Here is a 12,079-nt window from a genome sequence, read left to right as displayed (position 1 = left end):
CTCTCTCTCTCTCTCTCTCTCTCTCTCTCTCTCTCTATGTGTGTGTGTGTGTGTGTGTGTGTGTTGTGTGTGTGTGTGTATATATATATATATATGTATATGTATGTGTATATATATATATATAGTTAAGAAAAGAATATTTGAATAATCTTTGACCACATATTTGAATGGTTCGCTATTCGATTTTACGAGAAATGTGTGGAACATGTTCTACTCCACGAGTAGATGAGTTTGATATATTTAGAAGTCGAAAAGTATATTTGAATGAAAGAGAAATTAATGAATGAAGTAGGGCTGATAAATTAGAAATTTAAAATTAATAAAAGAAAATAATTCCAGAATAAATTAACCACTCGAGCGATCAAGTTCTGAAAAAATTGGTCGAGTGCTCATACTAGAGCACAGTGAGCAGTTTTTGAACTGAGATGACTGTTTGTGAACAAGTTGATTTTTGAATTGTGTCTTTCCGAATGTAGCCATTCAACCTTTATAAATTGAACCCCTCTATGCTGGATCGATTCCCTTCAATTATAAGCAATCATTACATTCATTAACATCAAAATTTCAAGCAAAAAATTTGTATCAAAATTGGTTCTTTGCCATATGAAAAGGAGTACAAAACTTCGTTTGGTTTTCTTGTGATTCGAAGTGCTGCCATCACAAGATGGGATTGTCTTATCTTGAGAGATGATTATATAAAATATTACAAATAGTTAACTGTTCATAATCGAAGCTAAACATAGTATAAATTTGTTTAATAGATAAAAATAAAAAATTTGTAGACACTCCCTTTCTTAAAAATTACGTGTTAATGTATGCATCTACAACCATGCTTCTTAGCTATGTTTATGTTGTGTATTGAATTTCAGGTGTGATAGAATATTATGGAGAGGCAATGGCATTGAACAGTTGTCTTATATTCGAGGGGAGTCAAGGTTTTCCGATCATAGACCTGTATGTGCAGTCTTCGCGGTGGAGGTGGAGATGAAGAACAAAAATGCTTCAAAATTTAGGAAAGGTTTTTCATGCGCAGGAGCAAGAATGGAATATGAAGATTGTATTCCTCAAAGGCATAGCTTTTGTGAGTTTTAGTTACATATAAACTTTGAAAAGCTTAGTATATATGTTTAGGTTTTTAGGATACAATATTTTTCTCTCATTATACATACATATATAATCGATGAATTAACATATCCAAAAATGGGATCTGCGAAGATATATTGCTACTGGCTCATGTAAATGTTAGTGACAATGTTAAAGGAAAATTATAGCTAGATGTACGGCATAAGTTAAGGGCCCATTTGGAAATATTTTTGCTTCTGTTTCTCATAGAAGAACTTTACAAAAAAAAAAAAAAAAAAAAAAAAAAAAAAAAATCATGTTAAACAAATCTCCTCTAAAAATGCTTCTAACCAAACAAAACACTTAAAAAAAAAAAAAAAAAAATTTTTTTTTTTTTTTTTTTTTTTTTTTTTTTTTTTTTTTTTTTTTTTTTTTTTTTTTTTTTTTTTTAAAAAAAAAAAAAAAAAAAAAAAAAAAAAAAAAAAAAAAAAAAAAAAAAAATTCACGTTAAACAAATCTCCTCTAAAAATGCTTCTAACCAAACAAAACACTTTCAAATAAATTATACAAACATATTCAAAAGCAATTTTTTTACTTTCAAAAGAGGCAAACGGGCCTCAATAGTAGTAAGGTCTTCAACTTTCAATTTATAGAAAGTGTACCCCCAACTAGAAGATTTTAAAGTCTATCCCCTACTGGCTTCTTGTTGTCCCAACACACCCTGAGCCCAAACCTTTCCTAGTTTAAACAAAGGAGAATACACACAAAGAAACTTGTGTCCTCTGCTCTTAGAGATCCCAACACTGGGTACATTATTGCTATTATTATAAAACCTAAACAAATTGCTAACAATGCGCTGATAAGCCAATTATACAATAATTTGGAATACTGTTCACGAAATAATTCTTTCGATTTAAAACTATCGCAAATGTACGGATCGTAACAAGTAATAAAGTGGATTTTTAAAAGTCCGAATATCGTCCCACGGAAATTGAGTAGTTCAATTCTATATAATCTAGTCTTAACCGAATCTAATTGAGTGAAAATATGGTCCAAATGCAAAAAGCTATAATTTCTATGAAAAACCCTAATTTCAATTAAAAACCCTAATTTTTTAATTAGAAACCCTAATCTCGAAATTTCTCTAATTAAACGACTCAAACACTCAAGTAAATGAAATTATGCAAATTCAAAAGCTAATTTATGGAAATGAATCAAAATAAAGTCATTAGGATCACGAATCCCCAATTGAAGCTATAAAAACCCTAATTTCATAAAATCAATGACCCGGTGGAAATTTGCCAATTCAATGTTTCTAAATCTATCCAACATATTCTCTCGATATATATTAGACCTATTCTTGCACACCACCAGTCTATATCTCTATGGATGATGCAAATATACAAGAATGCATGTGATTTTGTGAACAATTAGAGAATTGCATAAAGCATAGGGGTATATCTCTATCCCCTATCGGACCTTATGTTGATTTACACCTTATTGAACCTATTCCACTTCTCTCGAATGTAAGAAATAAGTTATCAACACTCACACAATCATTGGCCACTAAGTGCGAAAGAAAATCAATGCATATAAACCAATCAAATTATCCAAACGAGTTTTTATATTAAATTCATGAAATATGGAATTAAAATAACAAACAATGGTTCATCGATCACGTAGTGAATTGAAAACCTAGCCTAGAATATTCATAATTACAGAATAAAAAATGAAATTAATAAATTAAAAGAATAGCACCCGTGTGAAAATTTCTTGAAATCTTGAATAAAGCCTTGAAAGGCCGCTTGAATTCTTGTGGAATCGGCTTCAAGATCGTGTTTTTTGCCTCCAAAAGTTGTAATTTTCTTCTCTCTGGATGTTCTACCCTATTTCTGATGAATTTTGACTTTTATATCATGTTCTCACGGAGCCCCGAAAGAGTTTCAATTAAAAACGCAAGTTCAGAAATTTTTTTGATTTTTATAGCCATACGACCGCATGGTTCAAGTGAACTGCCTCTATGAAATCCTTGCAACCTTATGTGCGGCTGCATGGCATAGTTATGTGCGGCCGCATGGTTGTAACTTTCAACTTTGCTGTTTTGGTCCTTGAACTTCGTTTTCTCTTTTCTTGATCTCTTTTCTTTCTTTCCTTTGTTCCATCATCAAATATTGACTCCTAATTGACGTTTGGGTCAATCAATTCCTTGATCACTTGCTCGGCTCATCTTTTGATTATTTGTAATTTAGTCCTTCATCTTTCACTTTTCTTCAATTCAGTCCAATATTACTTCTTTCTTCCTCCGATCGTCTTGTATCGTCCTCAATCTCATACTTGGTATATTTTCATTCTCGTTCTGCACTTTAGCTCAACTTTCCAATATTTGCACCTTTGGTCCCCGAACTATCGCTTTGTTCTGTTTTGGTCCTTTTTCAGCTCTTTTCTTCTGAATTCCATCTTTTCCATAGAAATACCTACATTGCATGAATTTAACAAGATTAAGTCATAATTCAACTACTTTGTCCATGTTTAAATCATGTTTGTGAGCTAAATAAGTGTGTAAAAATACACTTATCAAATACAAATCTTGCTAATACAACAGTTGACTAACGAGTTAATTGTGATGGAATTCTTCTCTTAGGAATCAACAAGTATCAATTTGTCAAACATAAATTGACATCGCATCTTTATCAAGCTCTTGTCAAAGATGTGAGTGGCTTGAAATGCGAAACATAGGGAAATGTGATCGTATGATCAACATAGGCATCATGAACATAAGTTTTCATGAATTTCACGATTTTCACTAATTTTGATGGCATTGTACTATCTACGTGCGGAAAAGTAGAGCTTATTTGAGGGAACCCTAACTCTGATAAAAGACTACGTTGCCTGACAATTTCTAAACGAGCTAATGACATAGTCAATATTCTGCTTCCGTAGAGAATGTAGACCCTTCCGTGTTTCTGGTGTTTACATGAAATAAAAAAATCGCCAAGATACGTACACAAACCTAGAGTTTGAATGACAAGAATATAGACAATTCTTATTCATAGCATTGTATTTAATAGAAAGGAACAATATCCCATATATGATTTTTGGTCAAGGCTTCCATGAGCTTTATCAATCTTTCGAGGGTCAAATTACATCATTTAGTGGTTTTTTTTTTTGTTAATACTTCATTTAAGCATATTTTTCGTCTTTTCGCAATTTTTTTCTCATTTTATTTGGATTTATCTACAGAATTCAGATCACAATGTGATCAGAATTTGTTTTGAGTTTTTAAATACCTATTAAGATTGTGAAAACATTACATTCAATTCTTACGTCCGTTGGAGCGAAATTCGATTAACATCCATTCGTATGTTACAAAGAAGAACATATTATTATCATTCATGCTTTCGTCTTCCGTTATCAGCTATTTACAAATTTGACTATGTAAACAATATATGAACATGAGATGAAATAAAATAAAAATTAGAAACGTATCATATTGTTTCGATTAACTACAAAATGTAAATAAATTTTAGTAAGTGACATCCGTTGGAAAAATTCCAACGAATGGGGCCACAAATTTATATATATTAAAATGTGTGGTGCTATTTTAAGGCTTAATTAATAAAGTGAGCCATTAAAGTCAATTTTTGAACAAATGGATATTAAATGTCATGGGAATAGAATGTAGAGATCGGAGAATGTTATTTTAAATTGATGAAGGGCCAATTTGAAATAACATAAAGATAATAATTGCTTAATGCAATTATTTATATCAATAAAGTACTTAAGAGGTTTGACATGCAAGACTGTAAATCAAGTGATGCTCCTGTCACTAAGGGAGACAAATTTAGTCTCTAATAATACCCACAAAATGATCTTGAAGTTAAGGAAGTGTAGAAGATTCCCTATGCATCAGCTGTTGGGAGTCTAATGTATGCTCGACTTTGTACACGTCCAGATATAGAATTCATTGTTCGAGTGCTAGGCACATATTTGAGCAATTGTGGGATGGATCATTGGAAGACAACTAAAAGGGTTATAAGATACTTAAAGAGAATAAATGATTACATGCTCACGTATAGCAAATCGAATCAGTCAGAGATCATAAGGTATTCAGATTCTGATTTTGCTAGATTCCAAGACGGTATGAGATCCACATTAGGTTATATCTATCTGCTAGTTGGAGGAGCTATTTCCTGAAAAAGTGCCAAGCAGACACTCATAGCTTCTTCTACCATGGTAGCAAAGTTTGTATCATGCTATGAGGCATCTAATTATGGAATATGGCTAATAAATTTTGTCACTGGGCTGTGCATTCTAAATGGCATAAAAAGACTGCTAAAGTTATATTGTGACAATAACTCAGTAGTTTTGTATTCCAACGACAACAAGAGTTTATCTAAGTCAAAACACATTGACATTAAGTTCCTGGTTGTGAATGAAAGAGTACAAAATGGACAGATTTCTATAGAGCACAATGGGACAAACTCCATGATTACGGATTCCCTTACTAAGGGACTGCCACCCAAGATCTTTCATGAGCATACTGCTTGTATGGGTGTTGTATTTCTTGAGGATACTATATTTTAGAGGGAGTTTGTATTCTCATTGCATTATGTTCAGTTTTTTGGACATATTTATGTATTTGGATATTTTTCTATACATAAATGAAGCATTCAGCTTATTATGCTCTGTTATTATGTTCATTATTGATCTCACTTAAGAATGGACCAATTGGAAATAGATATATTCGAATCACATGACATGTAATTCCCATGCTACTCGCACACAATTGATTTGTGTTATTTGGTTGTATGGGTGTACATGACCATTAATGGATTTATAGTCACGCTAAACGTAACGAAAATCACTTTGATCCTACATCAATATAATTGATGGACGGGATTGTTTTGAAATACCCTTAATAATAGTAGCAGAGTTTTGAGCTCATAAAGCTAAGCATATTTGTAATATTACATTTATGACCCCATGGGAGATTATTGAAAAAAATTTAACGTATGAAGCCACACGTATATATATTAAAATGTGTGGTGCTATTTTAAAATTTAGTCAATAAAGTGATCAGTTTTTGGATTAATGAGTATCAAATGTCATGAGAATAAATCTTAGAGACCGGAGAAGATTATTTTAAATTAATAAGGGGTCAATTTGAAATAACACAAGATAATAACTGCTTAATACAGTTATTTTTTATGGGTCATGGTCCCCAATTATACGTAATTTTCTTTCATCTCTCTGCACCCCCATCAACAAAGAAAAGAATTTCAAGAAATTATGTAACAATTGGAAGATTATAACCCGTTCAACACACGCACATTTATGGATCAAGGTACACTTTCACTTTTAATTTTCTCTTTGATTTCAACATGGAGGATTTATGTACTTTTGCATAAGGATTTTACTAAAGTTTTGGTTCCTTTTCAATTCCTACAACATCAATATCTTTTTCGCCGATAATCAATAATCAAAGCATTGTTGATGGTTGTCGATAACATTGTTGTTGGTGAGTCGTGCCCAAGGTGCATCAATGATAATCAAAGGCACCGCTATTGATAATTTGATATGAATTACCAATATATTTTAGTTGTTAGGATTGTTGTTCATAATACTACAGATAATTATCGGAGAAAATTATGTTGATGATATTTTTTGTATTTAAAATTTTTAATATAACGATTGAAATACTTCATTTATGATTGTTCAAATTACTTGATTTGCCTCTGTATTTAATAGGCTAATACAATTTTTTTTCCGAATTATCATATATTAACCTATGTTTGACAATAATTAAAATAGAACCCTTTTTTTTTTTAATTCATTTTCAATCATAAATTCTTACAATAAAGTATTCCACAAGTAAAATAAAAAAATTTTCCTTACTTTTAAAATATGCATTCTTCAAAAAATCACTATTTCAAAACTCATTTTGACCAAACCCAAAAAAAAAAAAAAAAACAGTGGTTGTCAATTAGGGGCTTAATGGAATTACTTTCGAGATTTAGTCACATTTTTTGCCCCAGGAACGCGCCCAAATTCACAATTCAAAACTAAAGGCGCTCAAAGCAGACAGCGAACATTTTCCCTCCTCCTTTTTCTCAATCCACTTCTCGCTCGTAACAAAGCCGAAGACCCAATTTCCCCAAATTTTCTTCTCTCTTCCTCAAGGTGAGTACCAAATTTTATACGTAGATTGTTCCAAATTCACACCAGGAATCTGACATATATCATTTTACAATCGTATATTTTTTTTTTTTTTTTGGGTTACAAAATGCTTTGCATACTTCTATTATTTTTCCGATTAGTTCTTGTTTCCTGATATAGATCTGTATTCAAAAATTATTACTTGCGATGTATTTATATGATTTAGGGTTTCTATCCGTGTTTGTGGAGCAGGGGCTGGCAAATCTATGATTTTGGAGAAATCTGTTAAGTAGGGTTGTGAACCAAGTGTTAGAGAGTCAATTGTGAAATTGGGTTTTGAATATTTGGGTTTGAGTTTGTTGCATAGAGTGAATTTTCGTGATGGCCGAGAGGAATGCTTCTGATGGGTATAGGAAACTACGATCAGTGTTCGGTGATGTCACGAATCAGCTTGGCAAGAGGAGATCTTCAGAGAAAGAAACATGTGAAATTAAGAGAAATAATTTCAACGATCAAGATAAGGTTAAACAGCCACGTGGTTTGCCTCGCCCGTGTACCGAGATTAACTCATTGAAAGGGAATGTTATATCGAGTATTTCAAAAGTGCCCAATGAAAACAAGGACACAGATGGTTTAGATTTTTGCGAGGATTCTGCTGTTCTCAAGAGCATAGTTGTAGTTGAAGATGTCAAAAATAGGAGCGAAAGTGAGAATTGTAAAAAAATGAAGAATGTTAAAATAGGTAGTTCAAAATCTCTTTATGAAAATAAGGACCCCAAGATTGTGGATCTTAGTAGTGAGGATTCTGGTTCCAAGATTGTTATTCAAGGGGATGTAGTTGATAATGACATTGCAGATCGCTGCAATGCGACCAATTCTTTTAAGGACAGTGCTATTTCAGGGATGGGTAAAATGTTGAGAGAAAATACTGTTTACCCTAATTTAGTAGAACTTGGTGCGGGCAGAGCTTTTAATCAAATTGAAATCGAAGCTGATGTTTGTGATGGGATAGATTCATCAAAGGAGTGTGTGATTACAGGGATTCCAAATACAGATCACAAAAAGAAGTGCTCCAGCTTGATAGATACTGGCACTGGCAGAGTGGCTGAGGTTATTGTGAGCAATTCAGGAGATGGTGCAATGCGCAACTCAAAAATATCCAGCAAAAATGGGAACCTAAATTTATTAGATCTTGACAAGGGTAAAGGTCTCCATGGTTTAAATGCTGAAGATATTAATGAGTTCGTTGACAGTTTTGTTACAAAAATCTCGGTGCCAAATAGTGAAACTGGTGGTGATAGTGTTCTTGATGGAAAGAATTGCAATGATGATGAAGCCAAAGTCAGTAATGAAGGCACTCAGAGCGAAACTGATCGTCAAACTTATGGGGATGATGATAATGTTGATAGTTATGTCTTGAGTCAGTCTGGGTCCATTGACTGTAATATACTGCCTGAGTCACAAGAATCTAGAGTGTTTGGATTAGAGAGATGCAGTGAACTTAAAAGGGGCAATGAATGTGCTAATATGAGTGGAGAGATTGACTTGATCAAAGCATGCTCTTGTTCTTTTTGCACAAAAGGTATGAATCCATTTTTTACCTGTTCTTGCACGTAGCCTTATATATTGTCGGTCATGAAACATCTGATTGCATTTTTTATTGCTATATTATATATTCACTGTGTGTATTGATAAGGGCATGATTTTATGTGCAATCAGCTGCTTATATATGGTTGGACCTCCACTACCAGGACACCAAAGCTCGAATTTCTGGTGGGCTTATACATGCTTGTTAGCTACTATGTAACTATGACTGGAAAATTGTTTTCATCCGTTTTGATCTATTTTTGCTCTCTTTTCAATCTGTATTCAAAATTTTTAAGCAATAAAGAAGAGCCAAAAAGAAGCAAGCATTTTGGCTGCAAGAAGCTCTAGGAGTAAGGCAACTGAGAAACATGGTCTTGGAAACTCCTCTAGAGTTTCAAAGTTAGAATCTGATCTGATGCATCAGTGGAGGCATCTCTTCCAACACATGGTGGACACATGCGAGCACGAGTCTAACCAGCTTGTAAGTCCATCCTTTCTTTTGGAGATATTCTCCTATTTATCGGTAAAAACTTTTCCCTTTAAGTTAGTCCAAGGAAGTCTGCTGTTTCTGCATACATGAATGGTCTAATGATGCTGCATTTAGTTGTATAGTTAGTAAAGTTAACACATTCTTGTCTTTTGGATTCTTGGCTTTATTTTATGGTGTGAAACAGAAACCTAGTGTGAATAATTTTATTCCTGATCTATCAAATATCACCTAGGATGACATGTTTTTATGTTTTGTTGGATGGAATTGATGCTGCAGTTATCAATTGGCAAAAATGAATTTGGGCCTTTGAAAACAAAAAATAAATGCTATGAGCATCTGTACATGCAAAATACTTCTTTCTTAAAATGAAAAGCATCCGACTCCAAGGTTTATGGAGTTATTGCTAAGTTCTTATTTGTAACATGAAATTGAAGACAATGTTGATTTTATTTATTTATTGTGGGATAACTTTAGAATCACCAAAAATGGTTTAAGAACTAGTCCTGGAGACTTGATATTGTTGATTGAAGTGTCAATGCAGGTATAGAACTATTATACATAGTATTTTTGTACAGGAAATGAATACATGCCATGGTCTGAAAATAAGCTTATCTTTGGCTCATTGTTTCTATGTATTTATAAACACTTTGGTGAAAAAAAAAATACTTGGTGAAACCACTTTTTATCGATACATTTTGTAAAACCCAAAAATACTACCCACTTCATCATTCAATTATCATTCATTTACTGCTTTTTATAAACACCTTGCTACACATGCCCAAAATCAGAATTCTGAGAAACAAATGAAGGTGTTATGCACAAAAAATAATGAAATCCACTGCTCAAGTGCATTTGAAAATTGTATTATACCATTCGAAAATTGAACTTAACGTGTAATTTTACAACCCGATTCCTTGAAGTTTATAATTAGCTCCAAACGAAATGGTAAACTCGGGTTTTTGTTGAAACTTAACAAGTCTTATCTCTCTACACCCAGGAGGATCATTTCCTTAATGCGAATTGAAATTGGTTGAGCCGGGATATTATGGTATATATGTGCTTCATTAAGATAATTGGTAGTCAACCTCGTTAAGACTCCTTTTTAATTCTTCAATTTCATTGGATCTCCCGATTTCAAAATCGCTTTCTTTCTTCCACTCTGATCTAAAAACGAACCTCTTCGCAATCAATGATAGAAGCCATTAATCTGGAAAATGCATACTCAGGCATAAACATTTCTTTCCGGGAATAGTGGTTTTATTAAGATATCTTCCAAATCAAGATCTTGGAAGCATTAACTTACAGCAATTTATTGCCTTGTGCAGGAAACTAATCTACTACCACTAGTGGAGTTGAGGGAGCAATGCAGGACAGATTTGGAGCACATTAACGCTTCATCTTCAGAGAAGCATTAGTTTTGATTTGGAGGCTGAGATTTATTAGTCAATTCTACTTGGTTATTAAATTTCATAGCTTTAAAATTTCTTGTAGATGCAAAACACCTGCAAGGCATATTTGTCTGTTGCATGAAAATCCCTTTTACTTGGGATATTCAAGCTATGTACCTTCCTTTTGTTCTGTATTAGAGGAATGGCATGCTTATGCCTTTTTGTCGAATTATATCGATTTAGACATTTAGAGCTTGTTTGTAAACGTTGTCTGATCATGAATGTTATATGACTTTGGATTGTTGGGAGCTCCAAACAGGCACTTCTCTCTTCTCTCTCTCTCTCTGTTCGGGATGCTCTAACTCCATGGCCTCCGATCGAAATTCATTGCCGGTCGCCACAGCAACCAGTAAAACCTCCTCTCCAGTGCGGTCGCCTTCTTCTCTTGGACCCGCGAATGTGAGTGCCGTGGTAATTCTTCCATCGCTGTGAGTGCCGCCGCGATTTTCAACAGTGGCGATGTTGGATATGGTGGGTTGGGGCTCTGTGGCGGTGGCGCCTGCTGCTAATTCAGGGACTGCTGATAGGGCGACCGGTGCGAATGATGGCAAATGGTGATTGGTGCCGACGCGGGGAGTGGATTTGGGGTTTTTGGGTGTTAATATGTTATCTCTTTCTCTTTTTCGATCTGCAGTTAATGATTTGCCGTATTGGTGGTTGCTTGTTGTTGGTTTTTGGGTGATGGTGGTTGTGATGTTGGTTGGCGATGGTAAGGTAGTGGTGATGGTCATGGAAGTGGCGACTGTGGTTGTGGATGGATTGGTGTGAGATATGGTGGTGTTGGTTTGACTGTTTGGTGGTGGCGGTGATTTTGTGACTGTGGAGGTGGTGGCGCTCATGGTGGTGGCTATTATGGTGGTTTTTGGGGGCGGTGGAGGTGGATCTGCAGTGGTGGTTGTGGTATGGTGTTGGGGTAGTGGTGATACTGATTGTTGTGTTTTTTTGGTTGGAGTCGTGGTGGTGGTGGTCTTGTTTTGGTTGTGTCGAGGGAATTGGATGATTCTTGTTGGTAGTGAAACTGATGGTGGTGGTAGATTGTTAGTGTCGACGGCGAGATGGTGGCCGACGACAGGGATGGCGTGAGTGTGGTGGAAAGTGGTAGTGGTGGTATAAAATATGACCTAATATTTGATCTGTGACCAACTATTTGATCACCTGTGACCAATTCAAACTTAAAATTTGATAACTGTGACCAAAATAATTTGTGACCGATAAACTGTGACATGTGACTTGTAATTCGAATGATCTGTGACCTCCAAATAATATGTGACTGACAAAATTTTTGATTTGTGACTACGAAATAATCATTTAATCAATTAATTTGTCGATATGTGAC

At 34.2% G+C, this 12,079-nt stretch overlaps 3 protein-coding genes across 4 annotated transcripts in view; 2 read left to right on the top strand and 1 right to left on the bottom strand.

Annotated features, from left to right (window-relative positions):
- Positions 1 to 5,646, top strand: part of LOC111370979 (type I inositol polyphosphate 5-phosphatase 5-like) — a 10,163-nt gene extending 4,517 nt beyond the window's left edge. The window contains exons 9-11 of the mRNA XM_022992909.1: positions 870 to 1,081; positions 4,973 to 5,165; positions 5,262 to 5,646. Of these exons, the coding sequence (XP_022848677.1) occupies positions 870 to 1,081; positions 4,973 to 5,165; positions 5,262 to 5,646 (790 nt within the window). The remainder of the gene's footprint in view (positions 1 to 869; positions 1,082 to 4,972; positions 5,166 to 5,261) is intronic.
- A 1,464-nt stretch (positions 5,647 to 7,110) lies between these two features.
- LOC111408476 lies at positions 7,111 to 10,997 on the top strand. 2 transcript variants are annotated; one of them, XM_023038229.1, is made up of 5 exons: positions 7,111 to 7,242; positions 7,471 to 8,800; positions 8,938 to 8,991; positions 9,102 to 9,286; positions 10,621 to 10,997. In XM_023038229.1, the coding sequence occupies exons 2-5, from the start codon at positions 7,600 to 7,602 to the stop codon at positions 10,708 to 10,710; spliced, it is 1,530 nt and encodes a 509-aa protein (XP_022893997.1). In that variant the 5' UTR covers positions 7,111 to 7,242; positions 7,471 to 7,599; the 3' UTR covers positions 10,711 to 10,997. The 2 variants fall into 2 exon arrangements, with proteins under 2 accessions (XP_022893997.1, XP_022893999.1); XM_023038231.1 differs by having other exon boundaries at positions 7,445 to 8,800.
- LOC111370971 (mucin-2-like) lies at positions 10,968 to 11,582 on the bottom strand. Its single transcript, XM_022992900.1, has one exon. The coding sequence runs from the start codon at positions 11,580 to 11,582 to the stop codon at positions 10,968 to 10,970; it is 615 nt and encodes a 204-aa protein (XP_022848668.1).
- Between the last annotated feature and the right edge of the window lie 497 nt (positions 11,583 to 12,079).

Source organism: Olea europaea, chromosome 2 (genome assembly GCF_002742605.1).
Source record: "Olea europaea var. sylvestris chromosome 2, O_europaea_v1, whole genome shotgun sequence".
Taxonomy (NCBI): domain Eukaryota; kingdom Viridiplantae; phylum Streptophyta; class Magnoliopsida; order Lamiales; family Oleaceae; genus Olea; species Olea europaea.
Note: the sequence above shows the minus strand (reverse complement) of the source record. Positions and strands in the feature narration are given on the sequence as shown.